Consider the following 13397-nt stretch of genomic DNA (forward strand, 5'->3'; position numbering starts at 1 on the left):
CCCTGAAAGTCTGGTAAGCCAGCAAACCCTTACCTTTGTCTTAGGCAAACTAGGACAGTTGGCCACCGCAGATAAGCTATGTGGGTAGTCAGGGCTGCTACACGGCTTGCTTGGGACAAGTGTGTCCTCTTAGCTGTCATAATAGGCTAAGAATGTCCTCTGTGGACAGAGTTTAGAGCCCGACTCTAATTCAGTCTAAAATCATTAAAGCATCTACCATGTACCTAACTATGTGAAGGGCAGGGTTCCTGCCCTCAAGGGGTCTGAGTAGAGTGGGTGAGGTAAGTCCACAAATAACCATGCCAGACACAGGACAGCAGTGTCACAGAGAACATGTAGAAGAAAACATCTCTGGTTAGAAGATTCCAGAAATTCTTCAAAGACATGTTCTGTAAAGGGTGAGTGGGATCTTGGCAAGCAAACATCTTCAGAACAGGTTAGTCCAGCCAGAGGAGACAGGAGTAAAACACGGAGTTAAAAAATAGTGGGGCCGGGCACGCAAGCCACACCTGTAACCCCAGCACTTTGGGAGGCTGAGGCAGGAGAATTGCTTGAGCCTCGGAGGTCGAGACCAGTCTGAGCAACATAGGTAAACCCCATCTCTACAAAAAAAAATTTTTTTTAATTAGCCAGGTGTGGTGGCATGCGCCTGTAGTCCCAACTATTCAAGAAGCTGAAGCAGGAGGATCACTTAAGCCCAGGAGGTGGAGACTGCAGTGAGCTGTGATCATGCCACTGCACTCCAGCCTGGGTGACAGAGTGAAGTCCTGTCTCAAAATAAATAAATAAAAATAAAAAACTACAGGATGAATTAGGGAATGCAGGTCATGGAGTTTGGAGGAAGCTGAGGGGATCTCCAGGGCGGAGGGAGGACCCCCTGTCATCTTGTGCTGTCCATTCTTGCCCACCCTTCTCAGATCGAGCACCTGTACGGCCTGACCGTGTTTGAGAATTATCTCTATGCCACCAACTCGGACAATGCCAATGCCCAGCAGAAGACGAGCGTGATCCGTGTGAACCGTTTTAACAGCACTGAGTACCAGGTTGTCACCCGGGTGGACAAGGGCGGTGCTCTCCACATCTACCACCAGCGGCGTCAGCCCCGAGGTGAGCAGGGCTCCATGGCTCCTCCAAAGCTGGCTTTACCCCACGATGGCTCTGGGCCCTTGGGATCACAGAGCCTCTATGGGCCCTCCTCTGGTGACTCTGGCTTCTTTCATGTCAGGACTATCCACTCGGGCTACCTGCCCTGGCCCCCCAGCTTCCCCTGCCAGCCCCCATCCACCCACTCGGCCTCCAGATCCCACTCTGTTCCTCCCAGTCCCATTGCCAGTCTGGAGCAGGAGCACCTGGCCATAGGCAACCCTGGGACTCTCTCCCCTGAGTACTGAAGCCCTCTGTCCCCAGCAAGAGTCTGAAGCCTGGGTTGTAGGGGGCAGAGGATTTCCACCCCTGTGGCTTCCAAATCCTAAAATGGGACAACAGGCACAAAGACCACAGCAGCAGGGGGTATGGTCAGACTCAGGAAGCCTTCTCAAGGCCTGGCACAGGGGCTCTGAGGGGTCCTGACAGCTCTTCACCTTGCCCCCAGTGAGAAGCCATGCCTGTGAAAATGACCAGTATGGGAAGCCGGGTGGCTGCTCTGACATCTGCCTGCTGGCCAACAGCCACAAGGCTCGGACCTGCCGCTGCCGCTCCGGCTTCAGCCTGGGCAGTGATGGGAAGTCATGCAAGAGTGAGTGACAGGGAAGGGGGTGCGTGCCCACTGGGAGGCAGCGGGAGGGTCTCCTCAGGTGTCCCCCATAGCCTGGCTGCATCTGTCTGACATGCAGGGAGATGAAGGAAGTGTCCCAACTGCTAGTGAAGGCAGAGTTGGGACTTGAATCCACATTCGAAAGAAGTACTTTTCTCACTCCCCCACACTGGATATGCAGAAAACTAATCTGATTCATTCAGCAAGTGTTTAGTGAGTAGTGAGCACTCACTACACGTTTGGCACTGTTCTGGCCATCAGGACTCAGCAGTGAACAAGATAAATGTTTTCCCTGGCCTCATGGAGCTTATAATCTAGTTGGGGAAACAAATAAATGTAACTTTAGGTGGTAATAAGTGGTTATGAAGAAAATAAAGCAGAGAATAGCCAGGCGTGGTGGCTCATGCCCGTAATCCCAGCACTTTGGGAGGCCAAGGCGGGCAGATCACTTGAGGCCAAGAGTTCGAGACCAGCCTGGCCAACATGGTGAAACCCTGTCTCTACTGAAAATACAAAAATCATCTGGGCCTGGTGGTTTGTGCCTGTAATCCCAGCTACTCGGGAGGCTGAGGCAGGAGAATCGCTTGAACCTCGGAGACAGAGGTGGCAGTGAGCTGAGATGGCGCCACTGCACTCCAGCCTGGGCGACAGAGTGAGACTTCGACTCAAAAAATAAAAAATAAATAAATAAGGCAGAGAATAGAGTTAATGAGGACAGCAAGGGCCTCTCTAAGGATGTGGCGTTTGAGCCAAGCTCTCTGTGAAGTGAAGAGGCCATGTAACTCCCTTAGGGAGGAGCATGTCTGGCAGAGGGAATCAACAGTGCAAAGGCCCCGAGGCCGGCGTGAGCGTGGCAGGCCGGCTGGACAGCACGAAGGCCAGCGAGACTGAGTGGTGTGAGGGCAGACAAGGAGGGAGCGGTTGGATTTTATTATAACTGGGATGGGAAGCTCATGGTGACATTTGAGAATGGAAGTGACTTGATTGGATTCACATTTGTCTAAAAGTCACGCTGCTGCTGGGTGGGGGACGGGCAGTAGGGAAGTAGCCAGGAGACTGTTTCAGTGTAGTGGGCAAGAAGTGATGTGGTTTACATTAGGATAGTAGCAGAGGAAGTGGTAAGCAGTGATCTGACTCCAACATATTTTGAAGGTACTCCTTTTATGCCACTGATTTCATGACTGATCAGTGGGCACTTAGCTGAAAACCTGCTATTCTTTTCTCATTTCCTACCCCTGGAGTGCAGAGGTCAGACCCTGGGGGTGTGGTGGCCAGGACCCAGTGTCCTACATGTTAGCGTGTATGTGGTCAGTTCATCCGACCCAGAGCCTCACCTCCCTCTTGTCTCCTGACCCATCACAGCTAGAGCATTGCAGCCCCTTGGCTGCAGCCCCTGGGTAGGGATGATGATCGTGTGTGTGTCTCACTGTACCCTGGCTTGTGCCTGCTCTAGAGCCGGAGCATGAGCTGTTCCTCGTGTATGGCAAGGGCCGGCCAGGCATCATCCGGGGCATGGATATGGGGGCCAAGGTCCCGGATGAGCACATGATCCCCATTGAAAACCTCATGAACCCCCGAGCCCTGGACTTCCACGCTGAGACTGGCTTCATCTACTTTGCTGACACCACCAGCTACCTGATTGGTCGCCAGAAGATCGATGGCACTGAGCGGGAGACCATCCTAAAGGACGGTACGGGCTCCTAGGGTCGTGGCCCATGTGGATTGGAAGCGGGCGGGGGCCCAGGCATCTGTTTCTCGGTGCCCTCTCAGCATGGACGGTCCCCTGCTGACCGGCTGGCTGCACTGGTTGGCATGGAGATGAGGGGATAGACAGATTGACCCCTGCGTGACCCCCTTCTTGGCTGAGCCAAAGAGGCAGGAGGATGGATGGGTTAGGCAGCATGGGCCGTCCTTGCCAGCCCTTGGGAAAACTCAGGGTCTCTCTGCCATTGGCTCAGAGCCCTGGAGCTGTACGCAGCACACAGCCAGGAGAGAACTGAGGTTGTGAATTGGAGACGGCCTGCCAGATCAAAACAGGGCACACCCACATGTGTGTGCGCACACAGAGTCTGTGCAGCTGACCTTACAGCCACCAAAAGTGACATGCTAACGTGTCCTGAGAAAATTGTTTTGTGAATTGCATGCAGGTCTTCCGTCCGAACTCCTCGGGCAGGCTCACAGTGCATTGTCTTTTTAATGTCTGTGTGAAGGATTCTGAGCTGTACGAGTTCTACCCCAAATCTGCACTTGTCCCCCAGGATCAGGCCGCCTCCCTATCAGTCTGGCGGGTGCCAGTTACAACCTTTGCCCCGCACCCCATCCCCCACTGCAGCTCAGAGATCAGCAGTCAGCAATCATATTGTAAGATTTTGGGAAAATCAAACGTAACTCATCAGAAAAAGATTGGGGTTCCCTATACCAAGAAAACTGCTATTTAAAGGACACTTGGAGTGAAGTGCTTGGCTAAGTGAAAGATCACTTCCTAATTTATTAATTTTGTTAGTTCAGTATTTTTAGGCCTAGAATGTGATGTCACACTTGCACCCAGAGCCATGTGTCTGTTGCTTCAGCTCTCCACCCAGGCACAGGCCAGATGCCCTTACCCAAGAGCCCACATCAGCCATGTAGTTTACCGTCTGCCATGTGTGGTTTTGAGAGGCTGGCCCCAGTACAAATGGCAGCACACAGGGCCTTCCCCTACTCTTCTTCCAGCCTCCTGTCCCTGCCCCCACCTGCCTGTCTAGAGCCCCAGAGGGTCCCTGCACTCCCTATGTAGCCCAGGCTGCTCAAAGGTACCTGAGTCCTAGAAGGCCAGAGGCAGGCAGCTTTGAACTTCCTTTGAAGCTGTTCATCACCAGCCCCTCTCCCCCTATAGGCATCCACAATGTGGAGGGTGTGGCCGTGGACTGGATGGGGGACAATCTGTACTGGACAGATGATGGGCCCAAGAAGACAATCAGCGTGGCCAGGCTGGAGAAAGCTGCTCAGACCCGCAAGACTTTAATCGAGGGCAAAATGACACACCCCAGGGCCATTGTGGTGGATCCACTCAATGGGTGAGTCCTCCCAGGCCTTGGAGTGGGTGGAGCCAGGAATGTGTGGGCCTCAGAGAACTGGAAGATGATATGGACAGGGAAGCAGGGGAAGGCAGCCAAGGCGGGGCGCTTTAGCAGGAATGGGAGGCTGCAAGGGGAGAAGGCATCCCTGTCTTCAAGGAAATGGGAGTGATTCCTTAAACACAGAAAGAAATCTGATCCTGTCACTCCCAGCTCAGAGCGTTCTACCAGCTCCCCTTACCCTGAGAATGAGGCCCACGTTCCTTGTCAGGCCTGCACAGCCCCAGAGCGTCTGCCTGGCCCTTGTCTGACCTCATCCGCATCTCGCTTCGCACACTTGAAGTTCTGTCCCCACTGCCTGCTGTCTGTTCCTCAGGCAAGCACCCCAGCTCCTCCTGTCTCAGGGCTTTTGCTCTTGGAGTTCCTTAGCTTGGAACTCCCAGATATTTGCAGGACTGGCTCCTTTGTTACATCAAGTCTCACTCATGCCGCCTCCTCAGGGTGGCCTTCTCCATCACTCTCCTGACACTCACCCCCACCTACAGCCTGGTCACTCTCCACCCCATCACCCTGCTTTATTTCCCTTTTGGCCTTTGTCACTCTTCATGTAACCTTGATTGACTTGTTTCTTGTGGGATGGGAGCTCCATGGGAGCAGGAGTTGGCTGCCTTGGTCTCCACTGCATTCCTGAATGCCAAAACTGTGCCCAACTTACAGGCACTCAACAAATGCTTGTTGAATGGAGTGAATGAATGAAATGTGTGGTCCAGGGATAAGCAGGACAGGAAGACTCCTGTGAGGAGCTCTGGGACAGCACTCTTGGATTGGGATCACGGGGGAGGCTGTTGATGGCAAGGGGGGCCCACGTGGTGCTGACCAGTCGCTGCCCACAGATGGATGTACTGGACAGACTGGGAAGAGGACCCCAAGGACAGTCGGCGAGGGCGGCTAGAGAGGGCCTGGATGGACGGCTCACACCGAGACATCTTTGTCACCTCCAAGACAGTGCTTTGGCCCAATGGGCTAAGCCTGGACATCCCAGCTGGACGCCTCTACTGGGTGGATGCCTTCTATGACCGCATCGAGACAATACTGTTCAATGGCACAGACCGGAAGGTGGGCAGGCATGTGCCTGTGTGTGAGCGTCCGTGTGTGTTGCTAGACCACGCTTGCATGTGGATGAGGTTCTGTGTGAGTATGTGGGCATTTGTGCGTGTCCAGGCCTGTGTGCCTCGTGTATGTTTATCTATAGATGTGTACATCTGTGTGCCTGCGTATCTTATATGTTGTGTTATTTGTTTGAGGATTGCTTCCATTTGTGTCTCTTTGTGTCTATCTGTGTCAGTCTGTGAAGTTGACTGCCCATGTGCTGGTCTCTGAATACACATCGTGTACACCTCCTGATGTGTGCATAGGTGCACAGCATGCCTTGGTGTGTGTCTACACTCTCTGCAAGTGTGAGGGCCGAGGGGTGGCATTTCTGTACACTTGGTTGTTTGGGTTGTCATGTGCTTCATGAGTTGTGTACGTGTTCTAGTGTATAAGGCCCTTCATGATATGGCCCGGCTCCCTCTCTAGTTTTTTCTCCCCACTGCCCGCATCCCAACACTCTTTGAACAAGCAGCACTAGACAGCTTGTTCCTCCCAGCACACGTCACAGAGCATCTGCCCTCTGTGCCATTACTCATGCAGTTCATTCTGCATGGAATGTTCACCCCAGCTCCTCTTCCCCTGGCAAACTTCTCAGGGGCCACCTCTTCTAGGATGTCATCTCCAGATTCCTCTCCACACTGGATCACCCATGTGTGCCCTGCATGAGACAGTGGGTAGCTCAAGGGCAGAGACCATGTTGTATTCACCTCTTAGTACCTACTACAGCTCAGCCCCTAATAGATCCTGGTAAATGTTGGATGAATGGATGAATACTGACCATCTGCTCAGTTGTGTGTGTGCGCGTGCGTGCGTGAGCGAGTGTGCGTGTGTGTGAGCATGTGAGAGTGTCTGTATATGCGTGTGTGTGTGTGTGTGCATGTGTGTGTGTTGGGGCACTATGAATGAATATGAATAAGCCCAGGAGAGAGCCATATGGACAACCTCTCCATCAGCATCCTTGCTGGATCACTCGATCACCTGCTGGCTTCAGGATCTACCATCCCACTGTGTGCAAAGTTATCACCCTCAGGGGCTCCCAGGCTTACAGGGTAAACAAAACCAAACCCATGCCCAGGACCTAGACGAATGAATATACAAAACGGTGATCTCACAGGCCTGCCTCAATTTTCTTCCAACTCCTTAGTAACATCCTCTCCGTCCCTAGATTGTGTATGAAGGTCCTGAGCTGAACCACGCCTTTGGCCTGTGTCACCATGGCAACTACCTCTTCTGGACTGAGTATCGGAGTGGCAGTGTCTACCGCTTGGAACGGGGTATAGGAGGTGCACCCCCCACTGTGACCCTTCTGCGAAGCGAGCGGCCCCCCATCTTTGAGATCCGAATGTATGATGCCCAGCAGCAGCAAGGTACCCCCTTGGGGCTGGGGCTGGGGCCAGCGTGGGACCTAGAAGTGGGGGTGGGACCTAGGCAGGGATTTGAGACTCCCCTGGGGGTGAAGGCACTTCCCAGGGATCCTAGGCTCTTACTTTTGAGGCTTCTGAGAAGAGAAGTCCCTCAAACCAGTCTGATTCTCTGTTCCCCATTTCCCTTCCTGCTCCATGTCTGTGTCTCCTGTTCTTCAACATGATCTTCTTCCTCTCCGTATTTCCTCTTTCTGTCCCCTTATCTTAATGTGTCTCCTCCCCTATCCCCTCTCTGGCCTCTCCTGACTTCGCTACAATCAATTCCCTGTCCTCCTCCTCCCTTTGCCGTTCCCCACGGCCCCTCCCCACAGTTGGCACCAACAAATGCCGGGTGAACAATGGTGGCTGCAGCAGCCTGTGCTTGGCCACCCCTGGGAGCCGCCAGTGCGCCTGCGCGGAGGACCAGGTGTTGGACGCAGACGGCGTCACTTGCTTGGGTATGAGGGGCCTGGCTGGTGGGAGAGCAGATCCCAGCAGGAGGACACCGCAGAGAGGGGAGGGGAGGCTTCAGGGTCCCAGTCAGAGATGAAGGAGGCAATGAGGGACCCTGAGGGGGCCAACAGGAAGCAAGGGAGGAGGTGAGCAAAGGCTCTGGGGGCTCAAAAGGAGTTTAGGGAAGACGGGGGGGCTGGGAGGGACTTGCGAGGGGATGACGATTAGGGGAAACTGAGTGAAGAATGAACAGCTATGGATAGAAGGAGGAAATTATCCTTTACTTCTTTTAAATGTTTCCCCATTACTAAAGTGAAATAATAGTAGTTCCAAATATTGGAAATCACTTTGGGAGGCTAAGGTGGGCAGATCACTTGAGGGAATTTGAGACAAGCCTGGCCAACAAGGCAAAACCCCATCTCTACTAAAAATAAAAAAACTTAGCCAAGCATGGCGGCAGGCACCTGTAATCCTAGCTACTCGGGAGGCCGAGGCAGAAGAATCACTTGAAGCTGGGAAGTGAAGGTTGCAGTGGCGAGATCGTGCCACTGCGCTCCAGCTTGGGTGACAGAGGGAGACTCTGTCTCAAAAAAGAAAAATTAAAATTAAAAAATATATATAATATATATGTTGGAAATTAGAGAGGAGAAAAAAGCCCAAGTCCCACCAGTGAGCACCACCGTATTGATAGCATTGTGATAAGTGAACACCACCACCGTATTGATAGCATTGTGATAAGTGAACACCATTCTTTTTTCCTCGGTGGGGGGGTTGTATTGTCTTTTATATAGCTGTAATCGTCTTCTGTCCTTTTTGGTTCAAGTGTCACAGAATTTTCTGTGTTATTATTGCATGATTTTAACAACCCTTGTTTTTTATAAAAGTAGGTTTTTTTTATTGCATTTTAGGTTTTGGGGTACATGTGAAGAACATGCAAGATTGTTGCATAGGTACACACATGGCAGTGTGATTTGCTGCTTTCCTCCCCTTCACCTGTATCTGGCATTTCTCCCCATGCTCTCTCTCCCCAACTCCCCACCCCCTGCTGTCCCTCCCCTATTTCCCCCCAATAGACCCTACAAGAACAGAAAATCAAACACTGCATGTTCTCACTCATAGGCAGGTATTGAACAAGTAGATTATTCTTATTGTAAAACCAAATAAGTAAGACCGGGCACAGTGGCTCACTTTTGTAATCCCAGTACTTTGGGAGGCCGAGACGGGTGAATTACTTGAGGTCGGGAGTTCGAGACCATCCTGGCCAACATGGTGAAATCTCGTCTCTACTAAAAATACAAAAATTATCCAGGCATGGTGGCGTGTGCCTGTAGTCCCAGTTACTCAGGGAGGCTGAGGCAGGAGAATCGCTTGAACCCGGAGGCAGACTGCAGTGAACCGAGATGGCACCACTGCACTCCAGTGTGGGCAACAGAGCAAGACATTGTCTCAAAAAACAAAACAAAAAAATGAAATAAGTAAATAGTATATAAAAACATAAAGTAGAAAGCCCAGATCACTCCAAATTCCACCACCTGTAGATAACCACTGTTACCATTTGGGGGAACAACCTCCCAGACATTTCCCTATGATTTACTTTCATGTAAATGGAGTCCTGCTGCACATACTGTTCTGTTTCCTGTTTTTTCCACTTGACAGCATGTAATGAGTATGGAAGCAGCATTTTTTTTTTTTGAGCAGAGTTTCGTTCTTTTTGCCCAGGCTGGAGTATGATGGCACGATCTCAGCTCACTGCAGCCTCTGCCTCCCAGGTTCAAGTGATTCTCCTGTCTCAGCCTCCTGAGTAGCTGCGATTACAGGCATGCACCACCATGCCCAGCTATTTTTGTATTTTTAGTAGAGACAGGGTTTCTCTATGTTGGTCAGGCTGATCTCAAACTCCCGACCTCAGATGATCTGCCCACCTCAACTTCCCAAAGTGCTGGGATTACAGGTGTGAGCCACCGCACCCAGCTTGAAAGCAGCATTTTTAATGGCTAAAATATATTTCATTTGGTAAATTTCATTTAATTTACTCAACCGTTTCTCTACTGTTGGATGTCTAGGTTGTTTCCAGTTTTCTGATATAATCACAGCCCACGTTTTCTGAGCATGGACTGTGTGCTCGGCACTGTCGTAGGCGTCTCCCTTGCAGTAATTTGTTTACTCCTAAAAACATCCTGGTGGGAAAGGTGGTTTTATTATCCCCATTTTACAGATGAAGAAACTGAGGACCAAAGTTAGAGCAGGATTTAAACCCAGGAAGTTTAACCCAGAGCCCATTTTTCAATCATGCCTCTCCTATTTCTCACATCGTCATGCCTGCCCATATTCTGGATGGTTTCCTTACGACAGAATCCCGGAAGTGAAAATAGGTGCAGCCATAGTGTGCAGCTGAGAGGGAGTGGCTGGGGTCAGGTGAGGGCATTGGCATAGGGGGTTAAGGAACGGGTTAGGGGGGCCAAGGCAATGGGAGGATCATCCACATGGAAGTTGAAGTCACCAAGAATTGAACCAGGAGTGATTTTGGAGAAAGTGCCAGTGAGCCAGGAGCTAAAAATCTTTACAGATGGCATGGCTTGGGAGCCTTACAGAAGTAGAGATTAGCATGGAAGCATCGTGTAAGGGGAAGAACAGTCCAGGGACCAGCAGTGAGCAGCAAGGAGGACACATACCTCCAGGCCCACAGTCCATGGAATATGGGAGGGGAAATTGCCACCCTGGGGCCATGGGAAGTTTCAGAGATTGGGAGATGGGTCAAACTAGGCAAGTGCAGGGCTGTGAGGTCTGGAGGCCAAGCTGACACAGGAGCCCCAGCTTGTGGAGGTTACCAAAGCACAGACAAAGGAAGTAGTGATTTAGCTGCTAATGGGCCAAGACAGATAGTGGTGGTGAGGCGGATGTGCTGGGGACAGAAAGGGTGGAGCCTGCGCCGTTCTGGTGCCTGTCTTCACTCTTGCTGGTGGGGTCAATGAAACTGTGAAAGAAAACGTCCAGGGACCGGGGCAGGGCCCTGGGGATTCTGGAGATGACTTCCAGGGGCGGTTCATGGAGAAGGCAGGGAAGGAATAGGGAGAGCCTGTTAGGTAGGGACAGAGGTATAGGGGCTGTGGGCTCCATTGGACCCCATTTGATTCTCAGGCCACACTGAAGGACAGCATGTATTAAGTAGAGTAAACATCACTGTTGTTGCTTGGGAAAGAATTGCAGTTTCCGTCCAGATAATTTATTCATAAAGAATTATGTACTAGAAAAAATTACTGTGTTATTAAGAAATAGTAAAATAAACAAAAATGATACAGAGGGCTTAGCACCTGTCCCAAGACCTGGGTCTGACTCTCCCTCATGCTCCTGTGGTGCCCACAGCGAACCCATCCTACGTGCCTCCACCCCAGTGCCAGCCGGGAGAGTTTGCCTGTGCCAACAGCCGATGCATCCAGGAGCGCTGGAAGTGTGATGGAGACAACGACTGCCTGGACAACAGCGACGAGGCACCGGCCCTCTGCCGTGAGTCACCCGCCCCACCCCGCCCCGCCCTGGTGGACGGCAGGCCTCCAGGGCAGCTGGGCTCTGGCGGTGCCTGTCCTGGGGCAGGAAGCTGGGGGAGGGGCCCACCCTCTTGCTGACCCCTGACTCGTTCCCTCCCCAGATCAGCACACCTGCCCCTCAGACCGATTCAAGTGTGAGAACAACCGGTGCATCCCCAACCGCTGGCTCTGCGATGGGGACAATGACTGTGGGAACAGTGAAGATGAGTCCAACGCCACTTGTTCAGGTGTGGAATGGGGCTCAGAGCACACTAGGCTCCCCTCGGTCAAGGACGCAGGGGAGACGAGAGGGCCAGGCCTGGGAAAGAAAGAAAAGAACCCAGGGACCAGGTTCGCTGGCTCATGCCTGTCACCTCAACACTTTGGGAGGCTGAGGTGGGAGGATCACTTGAGCCCAGGAGCTCCAGATCAGCCTGGCCAACATAGTGAGACCCCATCTCTACAATAAATAAAAAATCAGTCGGACGTGGTGGCGTGCACCTCTAGTCCCACCTACTTGAGAGGCTAAGGTGGGCTCTTAAGTGAGCCTGGGTGGTTGAGGCTACAGTGAGCTGTGGTTGTGTCACTGCACTCCAGCCTAGACAACAGAGCAAGACATATCTCTAAAAAAAAAATAAAAGAAATAAAGAAAAGAACTTAGGGCAGAGGGGATGGAGCTCTGAGCAGGAGGGGGATCTGCTATCCCCTTCCTGGCCTGGGAAGCTGAGAGGCTGAGCTTGCAGGGGTTGAGCACAGCTCCAGACTGGAGAGGAGGAGCAAAGCAGGGCAGATCTCCTCCTGGGAAGATACCAGGGACCCCTTGAGAGACAGGGTAAGGCACCCAGTGAGACCACAGAGATGGTTTTTAATTCTCTAAGAGAAATGGTTTTGGAACCTTGGCAATAAGGGACTCCAAAGGCAGAGAATAATAGGGAAGAAGAGGCAGTGAAGAGAGGGTTGGCATAACAAGTACTCACGCCCATCCCTGCCCCCTAGCACGCACCTGCCCCCCCAACCAGTTCTCCTGTGCCAGTGGCCGCTGCATCCCCATCTCCTGGACATGTGATCTGGATGATGACTGTGGGGACCGCTCTGATGAGTCCGCCTCCTGTGGTAAGAGGGATGGCAGAGGGAGCCAGGCTGGGCCTGGGGGAGGGGCATCCTGAGAGCATGCTGGGTGGGGGTGCAGGAGACACCTACAGCTCAGTACCTGGGTGGCCTTGAGCAAGTTAATCTCGGTGGCCTCTGTGAGTTTTGCAAAATGGGGATGATAGTAGCTCCATCATCACAGCATTGTGTCTCAGCAAACTCATGCAGGAAAAGCACTCGGCACAGGTCCTGTGTCTGCTGACTCATGGGGATGAGTGAGTGGCGTTTCCAGCCAGGGCACTGCTGTGGGGCCTTCCCCACCCTGCCTGACTGAGCTAAAGGCTGCTGGTTATGGGAGGGCCTCTGCACTCACCTGCTCAGGGCTGTAATGCTGTGTCATCTTGAAGGCCCTACTCAGCTACTCTTCCTCCTTCACAGCCTATCCCACCTGCTTCCCTCTGACTCAGTTTACCTGCAACAATGGCAGATGTATCAACATCAACTGGCGATGTGACAATGGTAAGAGCTTGCTCCCTTCACCTGCCGATTCCTAAGACAGCTCGAGGCCACAGCCAGGTCCTGCAGGGAAGACAAAGGGTTTCAGAATCCAGTGGGGCCTCCCTCCAGGACACTGAATCCCTGCTGGGTTGCCTGGGAGAAAAGAGGAGAAGTCAGAAATGCCAGGGGGGAGCCGCAATGGACTGAGGGGAGACCCTACCCATTGCCTTTTAGTGCCATTCCTACCCCAGGCAGGGCCTGAGCTGCCCACCCTCTGCAGGGCTCAGGGGCCAAAAAAGACCAGTGAGATGGGTCAGAGAGGCAGAGCGAGGAGAAATTGACGCCTGACTCCTTTCTCCCTGCAAACCTCCATCTCTTGGAGTCCTTGGTGCACCCCTTGGGCTCTGGGCTTCAGGCTCAGGAGCCCACCTGGCAGTGAGGCATGGACGAGGTGATGTCAGCTTTGAGC

The 13397-nt window shown here is 52.5% G+C and overlaps 1 protein-coding gene across 1 annotated transcript in view; it reads left to right on the top strand.

Moving 5' to 3' along the window:
• LRP1 (LDL receptor related protein 1) overlaps positions 1 to 13397 on the top strand; it is an 86075-nt gene that overhangs the window by 26832 nt on the left and 45846 nt on the right. Inside the window, exons 9-19 of the mRNA XM_012469702.3 lie at positions 918 to 1107; positions 1592 to 1735; positions 3207 to 3443; positions 4629 to 4809; positions 5703 to 5925; positions 7127 to 7328; positions 7697 to 7822; positions 11181 to 11321; positions 11464 to 11589; positions 12338 to 12454; positions 12869 to 12949. Coding sequence (XP_012325125.2) covers positions 918 to 1107; positions 1592 to 1735; positions 3207 to 3443; positions 4629 to 4809; positions 5703 to 5925; positions 7127 to 7328; positions 7697 to 7822; positions 11181 to 11321; positions 11464 to 11589; positions 12338 to 12454; positions 12869 to 12949 — 1768 coding nt within the window. The remainder of the gene's footprint in view (positions 1 to 917; positions 1108 to 1591; positions 1736 to 3206; positions 3444 to 4628; positions 4810 to 5702; positions 5926 to 7126; positions 7329 to 7696; positions 7823 to 11180; positions 11322 to 11463; positions 11590 to 12337; positions 12455 to 12868; positions 12950 to 13397) is intronic.

The sequence above is a fragment of the Aotus nancymaae genome, unplaced genomic scaffold (assembly GCF_030222135.1).
Source record: "Aotus nancymaae isolate 86718 unplaced genomic scaffold, 86718_ANA_hifiasm-v0.15.2.pri h1tg000016l, whole genome shotgun sequence".
Classification (NCBI taxonomy): Eukaryota; Metazoa; Chordata; class Mammalia; order Primates; family Aotidae; genus Aotus; species Aotus nancymaae.